This window comes from Canis lupus, chromosome 1, assembly GCF_048164855.1.
Source record: "Canis lupus baileyi chromosome 1, mCanLup2.hap1, whole genome shotgun sequence".
Lineage (NCBI taxonomy): Eukaryota > Metazoa > Chordata > Mammalia > Carnivora > Canidae > Canis > Canis lupus.
In genome coordinates, this window is record NC_132838.1 from 67,511,159 (window position 1) to 67,528,370 (window position 17,212).

The 17,212-nt window shown below is 37.3% G+C and overlaps 1 protein-coding gene across 9 annotated transcripts in view; it reads right to left on the reverse strand.

Annotated features, from left to right (window-relative positions):
- PTPRK (protein tyrosine phosphatase receptor type K) overlaps positions 1 to 17,212 on the reverse strand; it is a 546,973-nt gene that overhangs the window by 6,590 nt on the left and 523,171 nt on the right. For all 9 annotated transcript variants that reach the window (XM_072833647.1, XM_072833628.1, XM_072833588.1 and 6 more), the window contains 9 exons: positions 15,407 to 15,443; positions 14,001 to 14,098; positions 13,483 to 13,599; positions 9,719 to 9,873; positions 6,960 to 7,095; positions 6,579 to 6,728; positions 5,511 to 5,684; positions 2,246 to 2,377; positions 1,973 to 2,098 (listed from right to left, as the gene is read on the reverse strand). In XM_072833647.1, coding sequence (XP_072689748.1) covers positions 1,973 to 2,098; positions 2,246 to 2,377; positions 5,511 to 5,684; positions 6,579 to 6,728; positions 6,960 to 7,095; positions 9,719 to 9,873; positions 13,483 to 13,599; positions 14,001 to 14,098; positions 15,407 to 15,443 — 1,125 coding nt within the window. The remainder of the gene's footprint in view (positions 1 to 1,972; positions 2,099 to 2,245; positions 2,378 to 5,510; positions 5,685 to 6,578; positions 6,729 to 6,959; positions 7,096 to 9,718; positions 9,874 to 13,482; positions 13,600 to 14,000; positions 14,099 to 15,406; positions 15,444 to 17,212) is intronic.

Consider the following 17,212-nt stretch of genomic DNA (forward strand, 5'->3'; position numbering starts at 1 on the left):
ACTACCCCAATGAAGTCTTCTCTAGTCACCCAGCTATGTCAGGTTACTCAAACACTCTGGATTTTGTACTTCTCTAAAATTTCTCATTTTTGTAAATAAATGATTATACAATGAGATGTTCAATGCTTGTCTTCCCTGATAAAATGTAAGTTCTTTAAAGATGAGGAAGTTTCTCTTTCTTCCCTAAACTCTGTATCACTAGAACCTAGCAAAATAGTATCCAAAGAATAGTACCGTTGAATGAATGAATCAAGACACTAAGCCCTCAGATAAATGTAAGAAAGAATTTGTAATACAGGAGTGAGCTGTATCATTAGACATCCGATCTGAATTTCCATATGGTAAGGGCTCACGCATCACTAGGAGCTACTAGTACAACACCCAACTTCTTCTCATGGGTGCATATTAAATATCTGATGGAGTGCCTGATAGTAAATAAGATTGGGAATAGAAAGACAATCGTGCACTAATAAGAGCCAGAACACCAAATATAGAGGAAGATAAGTAAACAAATATGATGATAAAAAAAAAAAAACCCACAGATTTCAGTTCCCATCCTTAGAATATTTTTCATATAAGCAGTTCAATAAAAAGACAATTCTTACTTTCTTAGTTTAGCAGCTACGGTTTCTCAGCTAAAATATTACTAGAACCATAATGGAACAGATGTGCAGACATAATGAGATTCCATTTAAATTAACATCTAAGATATGCATGGATATTATGACATGATTTGGAGTTATCCTTTTTTTCTCCACTGAAATGAGCGACAGAATTGGATATGATTTTATCCTCTGCTTATAGTTATACATACAGACTTATTAGCCAGAAACACATATAGCCATTTCGATGTGAAAACACTGAAACATGACAATCTGAATCATGCACTTAAAATAATACACATACACAGAGCTGCTGCGCTAAAAAACAGAGGAATGCTCTTTAAAAACAGTGATTCTGGGCACCTGGGTGGCTCAGCTGGTTAAGCGTCTGCCTTCGGCCCAGGTCATGATCCCAGGGTCCTGGGATCCAGCCCCTCATCGGGCGCCCTGCTCAGCGGAGGAGTCTGCTTCTCCCTTCCCTTTGCTTCCCCCCACCACTCTTTCTCTCCCAAATAAATAAATAAAATCTTAAAAAAAAAAGAGAGAGTAATTCCATGGATATCACTAATGATTTCTTTTTCAAATTCTGCTTACTATTTGGTTACACAATCTAAACAGTTTTTATTAGCTTTTTTTGGGGGGCGGGTTGGGGGAGAGACCCTAGACTTAATTTGTCATTTAGTGTAAAACATATGAAGACTCATGGAAGAAAAGATTTCTGAGAATTACTTCTGCTGCTTTGCTCCTGGGAAAAGCGGTACCAGTGCTAGTTCTACAGATCTGGGCAGAGCCAGGAACTGGGACATTTACAAAGATGAAATCATAGGTGGAAGGAGAATCAATGATGGCCGTGATTTACCTTTCCTGCTCATGCATGGAGTTCTCCCTTATGTGGAATAGTGACTGGAGCCTTTCTATAATGGCTGATCCAACACATCCCTTCCTCCTGAGCCAAAGCTTTTTATAGTCATTGTTATTAATTATTTTATTCATATTTTTCAATTATATACCTCTTCTGGGCTGGATATCAATACTAATAAAATGTGTAGTCAACTTTGATGAAAGTCTACATGTGCGCAGAGACCAGGCTCAGACAACCAAACTCAGTTGCCGGTGCATCTGAATTTTGTTTCCAGATATGATACATTAAATAACTGACTAGGACACCTAGCTTTCTGAATTTCTGCCTTCCTGTTTTTGGAATACCTTTTTCTTCTAATACTAAGGTATAAGATGATTACTAGCTTTGGGTCTGATTATATAACACGTGTTAAATTCCACTCTCCCTGTTGGCTGATTGGAATTATATACCCCAACATGGTTATGGTGAGTTGCTCTCGATCTGCTCATTTAAAACATTAATGACTTACTCTTGTTAGGTTGCATATCCTAAAAATCCGGTTTATCACATCACAATCCATTGAACAAGACATACACTCCACTTGGATAGGGCCATATCGTAACATTCCTTCTTCTGGCCAGTACTGAGGGCAGCCCTAGAATGATGAATGTTTTGGGAAAAAAAAAAATACAACGAGCATTATTTTTCTCTAATTAAGGTAGTACGAAGCAGATTTTTAAAAATTTATTACTACTTTACTAAGTTGTGTATGAGTACACAGAAGCAACTCATAGCCATTAACCTGGGACAAGTCGACTTCATTTAACATCACGATGGAGGTACAGCCATAATCATACACTAATCTCCAGAAATCTTTCACAGTGTTTGGCAGAGGGTATTGTGTGACGATGAAAGCAGCTGGTTGCCTGTAACTCTGTGAAGAAACAAGGTAGATGGAAAAACATAAGAACTTAAAATGAATGATCGGTTGTACAAGCACATTCGATACATTTCAACGTAGGACCAAGCAAGGTGTAACAGCTCCACATGGACATGGAGCCAGATGCTGCGCAAGCCATGGAAAAATAGCTTTGGGCCACTGGAATGGACTGGCGCTGGTAATTTGTCATACTGATGGTGAGACTTCAAAGTCTCAGCAGCAATTTAAGTCAAGAATTTAAGTTTTATTTTGTTGAGAAAAGTAAATATAGGACAGAAACAAGAGAAGAAACTAAAGAACTTCTCAAGGTTAAGATCCTCCATGACCCACCTGCAGGCTTTTTCAGGTTTTCAAAGGTAATCAATCTGAGAAACTGAAGGCACAGGATCCCCTGGTGTGTTTGTATGTATATATGGATGTCTATATATCTGTATCTACCTTCTGTCTGTCTATCAATCATTTATCAACATCTATCAGCGTATTTATATAATATATATTATATACATGCATGGGTTCTCTTACATTTCAAATAAGAAAAATCACATATGCCTCAAACTCATGTGCTTTTACATTATATGGATATTATCAGCACATTCTGCTCATCTCGTGGGCATTTCTAATGTATATGAATGATCCAAATGATAGTTCCAATCACTTAAGATTTTTTAAGTGCCAAAAAGTCAAATGTACTCCTTGGCCCCATCTCTAAGGGAATGACTCCTTCTTTATTAAGTGCTCCTTGACTGGGATGTGACACATTATCTCTATCCAGAAGGAGAGGCTATGCTCATCAGACCTGGGCCATCTGTCATTCTGCCGATGAATGATCTATATTTCTACGTATTAACTCAGATAGTTTGTAAAAAAAAAAAAATAACTAGACAGTTGCCTGAGACAGATTTCCTTAATGCTGATAAAAATTGTCAGTGATCCCCTAACTCACTTGTATCATATGACTTTTTAAGGCTTTCAAGTGTCTTTTTTTTTAAATATATATAGAGAGAGAGCACACAAGCAAGGTGTAGCAGAGGGAGAGGGAGCAGCAGACTCCCCACTGAGTGGGGAGCCTGACATGGGGGTTCAATCCCAGGACCCTGGGACCATGACCCGAGCTGAAGGCAGACACAAGTGGCGGAGCCCCCCAGGCATCCCTCAAGTGTTTTAACATCAGTGTAGAAACTGGTTCTTGAACATTGATCTGGGAAACGCTGCTAATCATGGCAATCTGCTCCATGGAAGATTGTGGGATAAATCTGAGTGCTGACAGTTCATCTGGCTGCTTCCAAATGGCCTCGAGCCTCACAAAGTTACACGTGCATCTGAAGTGAGTGTTTCCTGAGAAAGGTGTGAAGGCTTATGAAAAGGATCAGAAGAAATAAGTAAACTTTCCTTCTAATTACATGTCTGCTCCATGGGAAAGTGAGCTATTCACTTAGTTCTGAGGCACAGCAGAAGGGAGATGGATGAGATGATGGGAGAGAGGACAGATGCTTTCCTGTATCCTTCTTCTGTAAGTACAGGAGTACATCTAAGGCTCCGAAATCACAGAATTCTTGGTCTTCCCTCCTAATTCTTCACAATCATGGCACAAGGGTATGTAACCTTGTGAGGATGTTGCTAGAGGGCAGGGGGCTTGCGGAGTGCTTACCAGTGAGCCCTGTTCTTATAAGACAAACCAAGCCTAACTTTTCTGAGGCCCCAACTACACTACTGAATCCACTGGACAGTCTCAATTATAAAATATATCTAAGTGGAATCATAGGGTATAAAGCAGGGAGCGGAAACAGATAGAGAACAAGGTTTGGTCTTATTGACTAGAAAACAACCTGGAAGTGAAGAAAAACTTGACAGTGATAGATGCCCAAGAGAAAAAAATGCCTCAGACATAAGCTTCATCAATCTCTTCTCTAAAAGTATTTTCTCCTTCTCTTTTTCACACAGCCTTTAAAAATTCCAAGTCCCAACTCAGAAACAAAGGTTTTGTGTGTTTTCTCTGTGTTTTGGATATTTGTCTTTCCAGACAATTAGAATGGAAGAAAAGGTACAATGAGGATCCAGTGTGATTTCAGTGGTTATGATTAATGACTAGGCAAAACTGCTCATGGCAAGAATGAGAACTTTTTACTTGAGCTTGTCTCACACTATTCTGCTCTGCGTCATAAGGAGAGCAACGTAACTGGCTAAGACACTAGTCTCAAGAGTAGACGGTGGGCTTTCCGAGTCTCTACCATCGGAAGCTAATTTTGGAAAACACAATAAGAACGATAACCCAGAAAACTTCATTAGTAGTCACAGAGGAATGGACCTGACTTCTAAGTTCTCCTCGCTGTGGTTCCACAATGAAAAGGCAAAACCTAGAAATGTTTATACATGAAGATGATGAACTGTTTAAAATGATTCTGAACCTGGACAGCCTTCTTGCTTCTCTCCAAACTAACCATGCAAGGGAGCCAAAGACTGACTTAAAAGCTTCTTTCCATGTTGTTCTGTCTATGGGATGCTAACCTGCTGAGGACGTGCTCTACCATTTACACTTTATGATGGCTGGAGTGAGGCGAGACAGTTCTTTCATTATGATGGATGTATTAACATGTATCTTCGGCGCCTTCTCCTAGTTATTTTTAAAGGGTCTCTATTAATTAATGGCCGATAAAGCAGGTTAGCTATAAATTACTGGAACACTGAATGTCAGAGATAAAGATTTCCCAAATTAACACGAGTTTCGGAAGATAAGGCATTATGTAGTCTTTAGAAGATAAGGCATTATGTAGTCTTTAAAATTCATCCCTCACTTAACATTCAAAATACATAAGCATGATTTTCTTTTCTGAAAATAATTAAGATGAAAAATATGACCTGCAGGTATTTCCTCTACAGGATATAATAATGGACAACCAAGCTCCAAATCTACAATGGAGCCTAAAACTTATAGTTCCCAAGAATCTCTGTAGGGGAAATTCAAGATCATTCTCAAATATATATATAAAATATATACATATTTCAATGAACATTTCCATTTTTCCTTTCTAGGCCATTTTAACTTTCTTGAAAAGAAAACCAGCCAGTGTTCATCACATTACATAGCTTTTCATGACACTTTACGCTGACAAAGGCAGTAGTCTCTTACGTCCATAAGAGCAGCATTGATGTAGTTACTACTCTCCCCATCAATTGTAATTAAAAAAGGTAGACATCTGTCGGGTGGCAGCATGTCCATAAAACGATTCTTGTCATGATTCCTTGGCAGGCAGGCTATACTGCAGTCTTCGGCTTGTAGTCGAGGGGTGACCGAATTCAAAGTCTAAAAAGAAAAGGGAACCTAGGTTAAAAGCAAGTGACCCATTTAATAGCATAAGGCAGATCCATCAAGTATGTGGGAGGCCAAGTACAAAGTGAAGGATTTGTCCAAGGCACCGGCATTTGCCATGATGACAGGCCGATAGACTTTGTGGTTAAAGCTAATGAAGCCTGAGAAGTGACAAAGAAACAATGTACACAGTGTTCGCTGTGTTTCCTAAAAGGGAAAGGGAAGCTAAAAGCCATAGCTACCTTCAAAATGCATCGCTTGACCAAAGAAAACAGAAATAGAGTGGCCCATGATGACGACCCATCATCAAAGTTGGAAACCATCACCTGCAATAAGGTGTTGGCAATGCCGTATTTGAAGATAGGCTGCAACACGCTAGAAAGAGCACTGCACAAGGGATCAAAGTAGTCGGTGTCCAGAGAGACTCTTAACTTCACATTCATACACCTTCAGGGATGTTTTAAGGGCAGTGAAAACATTTGGGGTTATTTAGAGACAATGTTTAGCACGAACTTCAGCTATTATTATTAATGTGCTTGATCTCACATTGTGAGTGACACAGAAGGTTAACATCCGTAAGACTGCATAAAAAAAGGTTGTAAATACACACAAATCACCACCAAGCTTGACGTTTATGATACCTTTCCCCACGCTCTTCCCCGAGTCTGAACTCATCTGCCCTTCCAGATACAGCAGATAGGAGCTCATTAATACAAAAGTGACTCCATAATATGTATAATGAAAGAGACAGGTATTATATTATACCTAAAATAGGGTCAAAGGTGGTAAATTTGACGTGAAAGACCTTCCTTAAAAGAATCAATGATGCCCAGAGTACACTGTAATAAGTTGTTCATTAAAAAAAAAGCCCCAGAAATAAGTAAATACCTGGAATTCATCTTTGAGATGTGAAGAGTTAGTCTGAGAGTCTATTCTAATCATATCAAAATATGCAGCTTTAAATTCACAGACAGGTATGGCAGTTTCTCCACATAAGCAGGCTTCTAAAATGGCATCATGAATAAAAATGTACTGTTCCTAAGAAAGAAAAAAATCAAACTATTTTAATAAAAACTTTCTGTCATCAAAGCTAGATAGTACAAAGAATTTTCTCTATATAGAGACATTAATAAAGATATCAATATTTTCCTATATGACTTGGTGAGGTTATTGATTCTACACAAAAAACATTTATTGCCTTTGATGAATGTTAGAAATCAAAGAAAAAAAAGTAAAAAGCTATTAGAGATATATCAACAAGCCACTTACCTCTGTCTGGACCATATTGATACGACGAGATCTTAAGGCTTTGACACAGTTGTAGATGTCGACAACACCCTCTCTTTCAGCCATGTCCAGCATGATGTCGATCACGATGTAACAGCCAGTCCGTCCAGCACCAGCACTGAAAAAAAATTAAATCTAAGGGATTGCAAAAAGCGTGTTCATGCAAACTTATATAAAGATCCATTCAACTGTCAGATAGGTGGGATCAAACTGATTTAGCAAACTGCAAGGTGTGATTTATAGGTGTTATATAAACACTTATTTAATGCAGAGTATTTGCTTTGGTGCAAAATGAGATTGGAACAAGAGTTTAAAATTAAAATGATACAGTTTGTAAATCAAACTGTGTTTTAAAATTACCGTACGTATGTTGTTCAAGTTCCATGGCTCTCTTATACAGTCTTCAATTCTTTGGAAATCTACTGCATAGAACTTCAAGCTCACAGAACTGACCGAGGGGTGGATTCGTGCTTTAAAATTCAACCTCAAAAATACTCTTACTCATATACTTGTGGGTCCTCTGGCCAAATGTGAGAATGCTGGCTCACTGTTCCCATCTGACAGATTCTTGTAAATGCCAAGCCAAAGAAAATCAACTCCAAAACATTGACTGGGAAGTCTGAGGAGTCACATTTCAGAGAAAGTGCTAGGGGTGAGGAAAATGGTGATTACCAACAAGGAGGGGGCCAACAGTAGAAAGGATATTTGAATGGTGGTCTGAAGGAAAAATGAAAATGGAAAGTTGGATATAGAATATACTGCTTAACAGGTCCCAAAGACAGCCACTATCTTGCTGTATTTATTCAGCAATTCAATCTTTATATACTGTGGATTACCTGACCTCTTGGGCATGTTTCTTCAATTTTTTAAAAAAAAGATTTCTTCATTTATTTTAGAGACAGAGCAGACTGGGGGAGAGGTGGAGGAGGAAGGAGAGAGAATTGCAAGCTGATGCCCCACTGAGGGTGGAGCCCAACGTGGGGCTCGGGCTTACAACCCTGAGACCATGACCTGAGAGGAAATCAGGAGTTGGTCACTTCACCGACTGAGTCCCCCAGGTGCCTCTCTTCAATTCTATATGTAAAAATCAATAGCACAAACAAGATATAGTTGGGATTCTTGGGGGCGGGTTCACTTCCCAAGGGGGAGTCAGCTTCCCCTTTTGTATAAATTCACAGATACCCAAGTGTTAGTGAAAAATGAAAGTTGTTTCAAGAGAGTATCTGCAATCTTGGAGCACTTCTATTTTTTTTTTTAATTGGAGTTCTATTTGCCAACATACAGCATAACCCCCAGTGCTCATCCCATCAAGTGCCCCCCTCAGTGCCCGTCATCCAGTCACCCCAACCTCCCACCCACCTCCCTTTCTACCCCACCCCTTGTTCGTTTCCCAGAGTTAGGAGTCTCTCATGTTCTGTCTCCCTTTCTGATATTTTCTACTCATTTTTTCTCCTTTCCCCCTTATTGCCTTTCACTATTTTTTATATTCCCCAAATGAATGAGACCATATAATGTTTGTCCTTCTCTGATTGACTTATTTCACTCAGCATCATACCCTCCAGTTCTAAAGCAAGCAAGTCTTTGGAGAGCAAACGTCCTCTATGATAAGTCACTCCTGAATTAAAAAAAACTATTTATCTCATTTTCTAAATGCATAGATGGGCTATTAACATTATTTCTTTGTTGTCCAGATTTGGTCACTTCTCTTAAACTCACTGTTAATAAATTTAACTAAAAGGTATTGTGGGTATCTCTTGCTCTTTCTTTCCTTTTTTTTTCCCCCCCTTTGCCTACCATCTTCTCAATCACTGTTCCCAGGGTTTGAGACAGGAAAGTAATTGAAGAGTACGTCAGATTTCTTGAGAAGGCTTGAACTGAAGATTTATTTTTCAGGGGACACAGTATCTGATCCTTACGGATGCCTTACTTTTATTTCATTCTCTGTGTTTCCCCTCTCTCGTATGTGTCATTTAAATTCCGAATAGGTTGTATTTTCAGGAAAAACAAAACCTAAGTATAACCTATTATGTAGCTTGGAGGGGATAGTATTTGAGAATGGTGTGCAGCATTTAGGAAAAGCGTTTCAGATTCAGTACATATTTTTCTGTTCACATCTCAAAATGAGGCCATGTAATTTGCTTTTAGTGTCTCTGAATGCTTGTTTTAAGAGAAGTGTCTAATCAGAAGGAAGCATGGATATAATGTTCACATTTTTCTGGCTTATATTTGCTGGATCTCACTGATGTAGTTTTCAAGGTCCTCTGATGGATGGCTTTTTTCCCTCCCTAAATTCTTAAATAGCTGTTTTATAGCACAAATTCTTGCAATTTAGGCCATTTAGTAACTCTGTATGTCTCAAATTTAGTTTTAAAAGCTGGCATTCTATTGGGAATTTACTAGATTGGCAAGAAATCTCTATTTTAACCTCCCATCCCATACAATATGGGATTTGCAAAAGCGATAAAAAAAAAAAACAACCCACAAAACCCTAAACACAGATGTTGCCACTAAAAGACAGTTTCCACACTCCCATTTGTGAACAACACTACACACATCAGGATGAATGGATTTATTTTTTTAAGTCTCTATTCTATACCCGCCTTATAGCTTTTATTTCCCTGCTATTTTACGTTACCCATAGTAGACGTGCACTGGAACCTTGGGAGCACGCACTAATTTTGTCTCCTAGTTTTAAAAAAAGAGGGCTGGAGATAGTCAAGACTATTTGGGCCAGCACTCACCTGCAATGCACCACGATAGGGCCAGCACTGGGGGGGTTGGAGAACTTGACCCGACGGATAAAGGAGAGAAGGCCGGTAGCGTGGTACGGTACCCCGTGGTCGGGCCAGCCAGTGAAGTGGAACTGCTTAACTTCCCGGATCTCATTGTATCCCCTCTGTGCAAACACGTAAAGAAGTGTTTTCCAAAGAACCCAAATCAGGCCATTAAACACAACCCCAGGCACGAGGCCCAGGTGACAGTGAACAATAAATGACTCTAAAAAGACTCTATCAAAGACAATAAAAAGATTCTATCAAAGATCACACTTTCTCTGGCAAAGGACGTTGGCCTGACGTGGTCCAGGAGCTTACCTGTACGGTCAAGTAACTGGAATCAGAGGTCTTGCTCAGTTCTATAACTCTGTGTAAGTTTTATTTGCCTTGACAGTATCTTCCTCACGAAATGACAACACGTAAAATTATGAGGAGAACAGGAAAAAAACCCGGAAAGCTAAAATGCTGCCCTATTGACCCAAGGCACTGAGTTTTCGAGTGGTGAATAAAAGCAACCTTCTGGCTTCCAACCTCAAAAAAGATTTTAATGCCTTGCTTATCCATGTTGAAAATGGTTTTGAAGCACAGCATGGAGGGATTTTCCAGGACACTGCTACTTGAGATTGTTTTGTAAAAATATACAGACAGCTCAACTCTTCTTGGGGCAGACAATTTTGTCCTAATTCTGTGAAATAATTCAGCACAGAGTATTATTTAAAGTAACCAAAATACAACATGAAAGGGGAGCGGAATTGCTGCACCTCTGTCCCAGTGGGTTAATTTAAGAGAACCTTTATTTTTTTTTAATTTTTATTTATTTATTTATGATAGTCACAGAGAGAGAGAGAGAGAGAGAGAGAGAGAGAGAGAGGCAGAGACACAGGCAGAGGGAGAAGCAGGCTCCATGCACCAGGAGCCCGATGTGGGATTTGATCCCGGGTCTCCAGGATCGCGCCCTGGGCCAAAGGCAGGTGCTAAACCGCTGCGCCACCCAGGGATCCCCTTAAGAGAACCTTTAAATGCACACTTTGAAGCTGCTTCTTTTTGGTCAGAGAAGCCTGTGGCTTGTGGTAGTAGCAAAGCTTCGCAAACACAGATAGAATGCTACAGATTTTATGTATAGGAACCCACATTTGCAGCCCCCGATCCCGCCGACTCTATGCAATTCCAATGGTGCCCTGAGCTATCTGGGCTATCTCCACCTCACTCGTTCATTCAGAAAAGGGAGACAAATGCCATGAAATACATGAACCAAACTGGGAAAGTTTAGATTCAGTCCTATATAGACAGACCAAATGTACTGAAGCTTTGGAAGCCAGGGATCGGGTCTCATTATTCTTTCTGGTTCCTACACAAAACCCTGCACACAGAGTGGGGCTCGACAGCTGATATAATGGTGAAAATGATAAACACCCTCCTGGAATCATGCAGATGGAAAAAAATCACTTCCTTTATGACTTTTTAATTAATTAATTAATTAATTAATTAATTAATTTTTTTCTTTATGACTTTTCAAGTCCACTCCACTGGGGAAGATCTTAAGTTGTTCTAAGACCTGATTTCAGCCAGGTCACCTCCTCCATATCAATCCTTTTACTGGAGGTGTTTGCCGTAAGGGCCTTGTTCTTTTTAGTAAACCTCAGCAAAAAAAAAAAAAGTTCTTTTTAATATCTCGCAAGGCATGTTCACTCACTGCTCTCTGTACTAAAATGTTCTTTTTTTTTTTTCTTAAAGATTTAATTTATTTATTCACGAGACACACAGAGAGAGAGAGAGAGGCAGAGACAGAGGCAGAGGGAGAAGCAGGCTCTCTGAGGGGAGTCCGATGTGGGACTCGATCCCAGGACCCTGAGATTGTGCCCTGAGCTGAAGGCAGACGCTCAACCACTAAGCCACCCAGGCCTCTCTCTATTAAAATTTTCCCAAGGAATTTTCAAATATGTGCTTTTCAAAACAAAAACAAAAAACAAAAAACAAAAAAAACCAAAGTACTCTTCTCCAGTTCTAACAAGAAAACAAATTAAAAAAAAAATTCAATGATGTTCCAAGATGTATGCCATTAACGACATAAAGTGTTAGTAATCCAAAATATTCCCATTAGGGCCAGGTGCATGTCTCCACTTACTGATTCACATCATACTCTACGTCCTTCATTACACTTTGAGGATTTAGTCACTTAGGACCCATGTCTCTGCTGAATCTATTCCTAAACACTTTAGAATTTTTTACTATTGAAGAGATTTTTTTTAACGTCTACTTCTGTTTACTGCTAATATACAGAAAAGCTATCATTTCTGAGTATTTATCTTGAATCAGCCACTTCAATGATTATTAGTTCCATTCTAAAGTATCTCTAGTTTTCTTGGTATAAAATAATCTCATGTAAAAATAATTTTAGTTTTTCTAATAGTTAGGCAATTTATTCCTTTTGTTGTCTTATTTCATTTACTAGAACTTCCCAAAATTTTGAATGCTAATGAGACTGATTATCCACATTACACTTCTGATTACATAGCGACCCCTGTAGGGTTTTTACCCCTTAATATGCATGCTATAGTTATTGTTGAATCATCTTTATCATGTTGAAGCAGCCTCCTTATTTTCCTAATATAGATTATGTCTTTAAAGAAAAAGTAAGTACTTTACACTATCTATTAATAAAATCCTATGTTTTTGTTCCTTTAAAGAAGATGTGATGAAATATTCAGCTAGATTTCCCACCACCAGTGTAATATCCTTGCATTCCTAGAACACAATCATTATAGGTCATGTTGTGACGTTTTCTTAATTCACAGCTGGGTTTCAAATTTTTGATATTTTATTTTGAACTTTTTTTGAGTATATTCTTGAATGAAATTGGTCTGCAAAGTGTGTGTACACACACACACACAGATAGAGAGAGAGATTTTAAAAAAGGCAGAGAGGACAGAGAAGAGCTTTAGAGAGTCCCATCTTTACCTGGTTTTGTTATCACAATTATTCTAGCTTTCAGAATATAGTTAGTTGGTTTTAATGGCCTTCCATGGTTTAAATACTTTTATAAACATAGGCATTAACTATTTGTTAGAAGTTAAAGAAACCTCAACTATAAAACCATAGTGCAATTTCAATGATAAAATTTAAGATTCCATTTTCTTCTGTCATCTGTTCAGGTTTTTAAGTCTTCTCGGTCAAATTTTGAGAATTAGTCTTTACTAGATATAAATGTATCTAGACTAAAATCTCCATCTCCAAGTTTACATGTATTATTTCTTATAGCTTTCCCAACAGCCAGTATAAGTGTAGCTACATCTTTCTTGTGTTTACTAATATTGCACACTTTTGATTGTCCCTCATTTAGAATTGATAGTGGTTTAATCTTTTATTGATCTTTTCCAAGAGCTAGCTTTTTTATTTCATTTATTATTTTCTGTTGGTTTTTGGCTTATGTTTAATTTTTCTTTTGTTCTATTGATTTTCTCTGGTTTTCTAGTTTTGTGATTTTTTCACATGATTCTAGACCATCTTTCAAAACAGAAATCATTTATGTGTTTAATATGTGTCCTAAGGTTTACAAAGATGCCTGGCACATGGCATGCTCTCGAAAAAATATTTGTGAAATTGAATGAATGAATGAATGCATGAATGAATGGATGGCTTTTATAGCAGCATCAAAACAAATCTTGATGGGGACTCTAAGAGAAAAACAATTTCAATAAACATATTTTAGGAGAAAATTTTCGATAGCTTACCCTTTCCAGGGTGAATGTCCTCACTACATATTCAGCAAGTGGTTCCATTTCCACACAGGTTACTTTGAAGTCACCATAAACTTCAGTATCATCAGGCCAATACTTGTAGCATTTAACCTAAATGACAAAAAGGGTATGTAGGTGGGCCTGCATACATTTTAACCAAGATGGTTTAATTCCAGTGGTAGCTCTTTAGGTTACAGTAAAAATATCATAAAAAACTATAAATGAGATAAAAGCATCTATTACACAATAAATAGAAAAGCTTTGTGTAGTCTCATTATAACATAGAAGCCTGATGATGCAATTAGAACCTATATAAACTCAAAGTTTCTTTTATTACTCAGTAAGACATCAAATAATTTCTTAGCTATCAAAGGTCCACTGAGGAGCACTCATTTGAAATGCTATGTCTATGAATTTTTAAAACTATGGAATGAGATTCTATTCTAAGTGTGTTATGTTTGGCTACTCAACTTATGTTTAGTGAACAAGAAAAAAATCTTTTTTTCTCTTACCCGGCCAACCTCAACTAAATTTGTAACCATCACAATGCAGGCAGACTGTTCTTGCCAGATCATTCTCCAGAAATCATATACTGTTTCATGAACTGGGCCTTTGAAGAAATTAATTTGAATATTTTGTTATCAGAGAAATTTTGTGATTAGAAGAACTAAGTGGTAAGAATATGCATAAGGTAAAAATCACGGTAAATACAATAAAAAATAATATTGAAGGTCTAACACAGAAATGTCACCGAAATAACTTAAATTCAGTTTGTATCTAAATTCACCCTACCAAAACATAGGCAAATACAACTTTTTTTTCAATTCACCTTATATACTTCCCATTCAGAAGCAGATATCACTAGATTCTAGGATATTTATATCTGTCACTAAGTTAGTTTGATACAACCTCAAATACATGTTAAAAATAGGAAGTCTTATACCACTACCAACCAAACAGCATATATTACCAATTAAATCTACCCACATCATTTATAAAACAGGGCACATTCAGGGGTTAATGAAGAAACATTCATATATATAAGCACACATCCCAACCTTATATTGTCATCTCCAGACCACAGAAGTGTCTACTGGGCTACACTCTATTCAGGACAAGAAACAAATAAACCAACCTAGAATATTGTTCACCATGAATGATCTTTCTGACTTTAAAGAGCTTACAATTCAACTCAGGTAATCCACAGATATGTGAAAATACTCAGAAAATTATCTCTTTCAAAACAGCAGCACTCTTGCTTTACTTCCCTCTTTTAAGAAATAAATGCATGGGCTAGGTTTCTTTTCTGATGGTCAGTGGTCAATCTGGAGAGATATCTGGAAGTGTTTTAGGATGTTCTTATTCCCCAGTGTGCTACTGTAACAAGACTTCTCTGCCTTTTTCTTATTTTCTACACAGAATGAACTTGATGAAGTCCCCCTTAGCCCTTGAGACAAAATTTTTTGTAAAAAATATTTTGGAAGAAGGTCTAACATTTCATTATAACATTATTGGCCTTGGACAATACTCCATTCCAGGACCACAAAAAAAAAAAAAAAAAAAAAAGACAACTTATACCAAGTGAGACATTTCTGGCTTCCCTCAAAAGTAATTCCTGTGTTCAGCACTATTGACTCTGGGACATCAGAATACCAAAACCCAAAGCACAAATCAGCAGCTCCTCTTTTATTTTAATTAAAAAATATATCAAGTTTCGATTTGTATATGTTTTACACAGATAAAACGAATCCTATTATACAAATGAATAAAGAGAATAAATAATCCTATTATACAAATCTCTCTCAGAAGATGTGATTTTTTTTTCCAGTTAAGTCAGATAAAATGGCAAATAAACCACTAGATGGATGAATATGCAAGTTTGGTTGCTCTAAAACATTTAAAAAGGCAATGTTTTTACCTTGAGTTGCAATGTAGTGGCTTGGTCTCTGGTACCCCTAAAATAGGAGAACAAATTGGTTATCATTTTACATCAGTATTAGAAATAAATGAATGAAGGCATAAAAAGATGAAGACAACCACCTGTTAAGATTAAGTTATAGTAAAAAGTCCAGAAATGAGTAGTGAACTCATAGTTCACTTCTCAAACCTAGGTTATCTGAAAGGTAAACATAAAACAAAAATTAAATGTTTTAAGGGCTCAGATTAGAATATGTATTGCGTAATTGAGTTTTGTTTGCTAGAGAATAACTGCGTAGATATTGTTTGGTTTTACTAAAATGTTTATGCCTTCATGTTAATCTTTAGTCATTCATTCCTGGCAAATTGTGTTCAAAAATATTAAATCTCATCGTATCATCCAAAAGTACAACACACTGCATTACAAATGGACAACGACATATTAGAACCATAAAATAATAACAGAACATTCCAATGTTAGAGCTGGACAATGCATGAGTGCATTAAGTCAGAGTCCTGCTGAGACATTTTAGAGAATATTCCCGTACTGCAATATGTTCAGGAATCTGCCAAAACTATTTTGTGTGTGCCGATAATATTAGTTTACACACACATAATTACAGGTACACACATATATATAGGGAAGGAAGAGTTTTAAATAAAATGCATCTTATCCTGAACAAAAAATTTAGCGCTTTTTCCTTTTGAGTGTGCCAAGAGCTTTAGGTGGTCAAGCATTTAATGCTAGGTCAACAAAGAAATTATTTCTGATAAGAAATAAGTTGTTAGTTGCTCTCAATTGATTTGAATTCCAGGACATCATGAATATATCGCACGAGCGTTAACGGTATCATAGGGTTAAGCTTCGAATTTGTTTTGTCTTTATCAAAGGGCTTTGGCAAAAGCCTGTGGGACAATTTGTCCACATTTGCTGTGGGTAACGCGATGCGCATACAAACGCATGTAAGCTGAAATCCCCAATCTAATATTTAAGTGGCTGAGCATCATACTGCTGCCAGTTTGGAAGTTTCGTACTTCTTCTTATACCAGATAGTACAATTTTTCATGGAAAGATTTTTCTTCCAAGCTTTATAAACATTTCATCTCCCGATTTTCATGAAAAAATTTACCAATTGCAGAAGAGTCTTACGTATAATAAACTAACGGGAAAGGGAACGTTATAGAATTGTATAGTCATCGGCCAAAATACACTGGGGTCTTAACAGCACGACTGGGCAACAACACAGTCTCACTTGGAACACGGGTTTACCATATGAAGCACAGAGTAGTAGTATGACAAGGCTCCAGTGTATATGTCTTGGCAGAGAATCAAGGTTAAACTGAATAGGCAAAGAACGAGTACATATTTGTCAGAAAACTGTTGCATTTTTTAAAGAGTGGACATTAGCTTAGCCTTCTCTTTTGAGATGTCTGATAAATTTAAAATATTGAGTAAACTCGAGTCAAATGATGACCAGAATTTTCACCAATATACTCAGAGACTATACGTAATAAAATTAATTCAAAGATATCAATGATGACAGTTCACAAAATAACTATAAAACATGAACTTAATAAATGTGACAGAGCTAATTTCCTATTTATGGGAATTAGACAAAGTTGGGGCCTGATTTTCCTATGTTTTATGCAACTATAAATGCATACGACATAGATGCTGCAGTATTTGATCCTTCTACCTTTTGCCTCACAATTAACACATGTTTTGAACTGATGAATCTCAGCACACTTAGGATTGAATTATTTGAAAATAGCTGAAGTTTCGTGAGTGCTTTAGATGTGCTAGGTA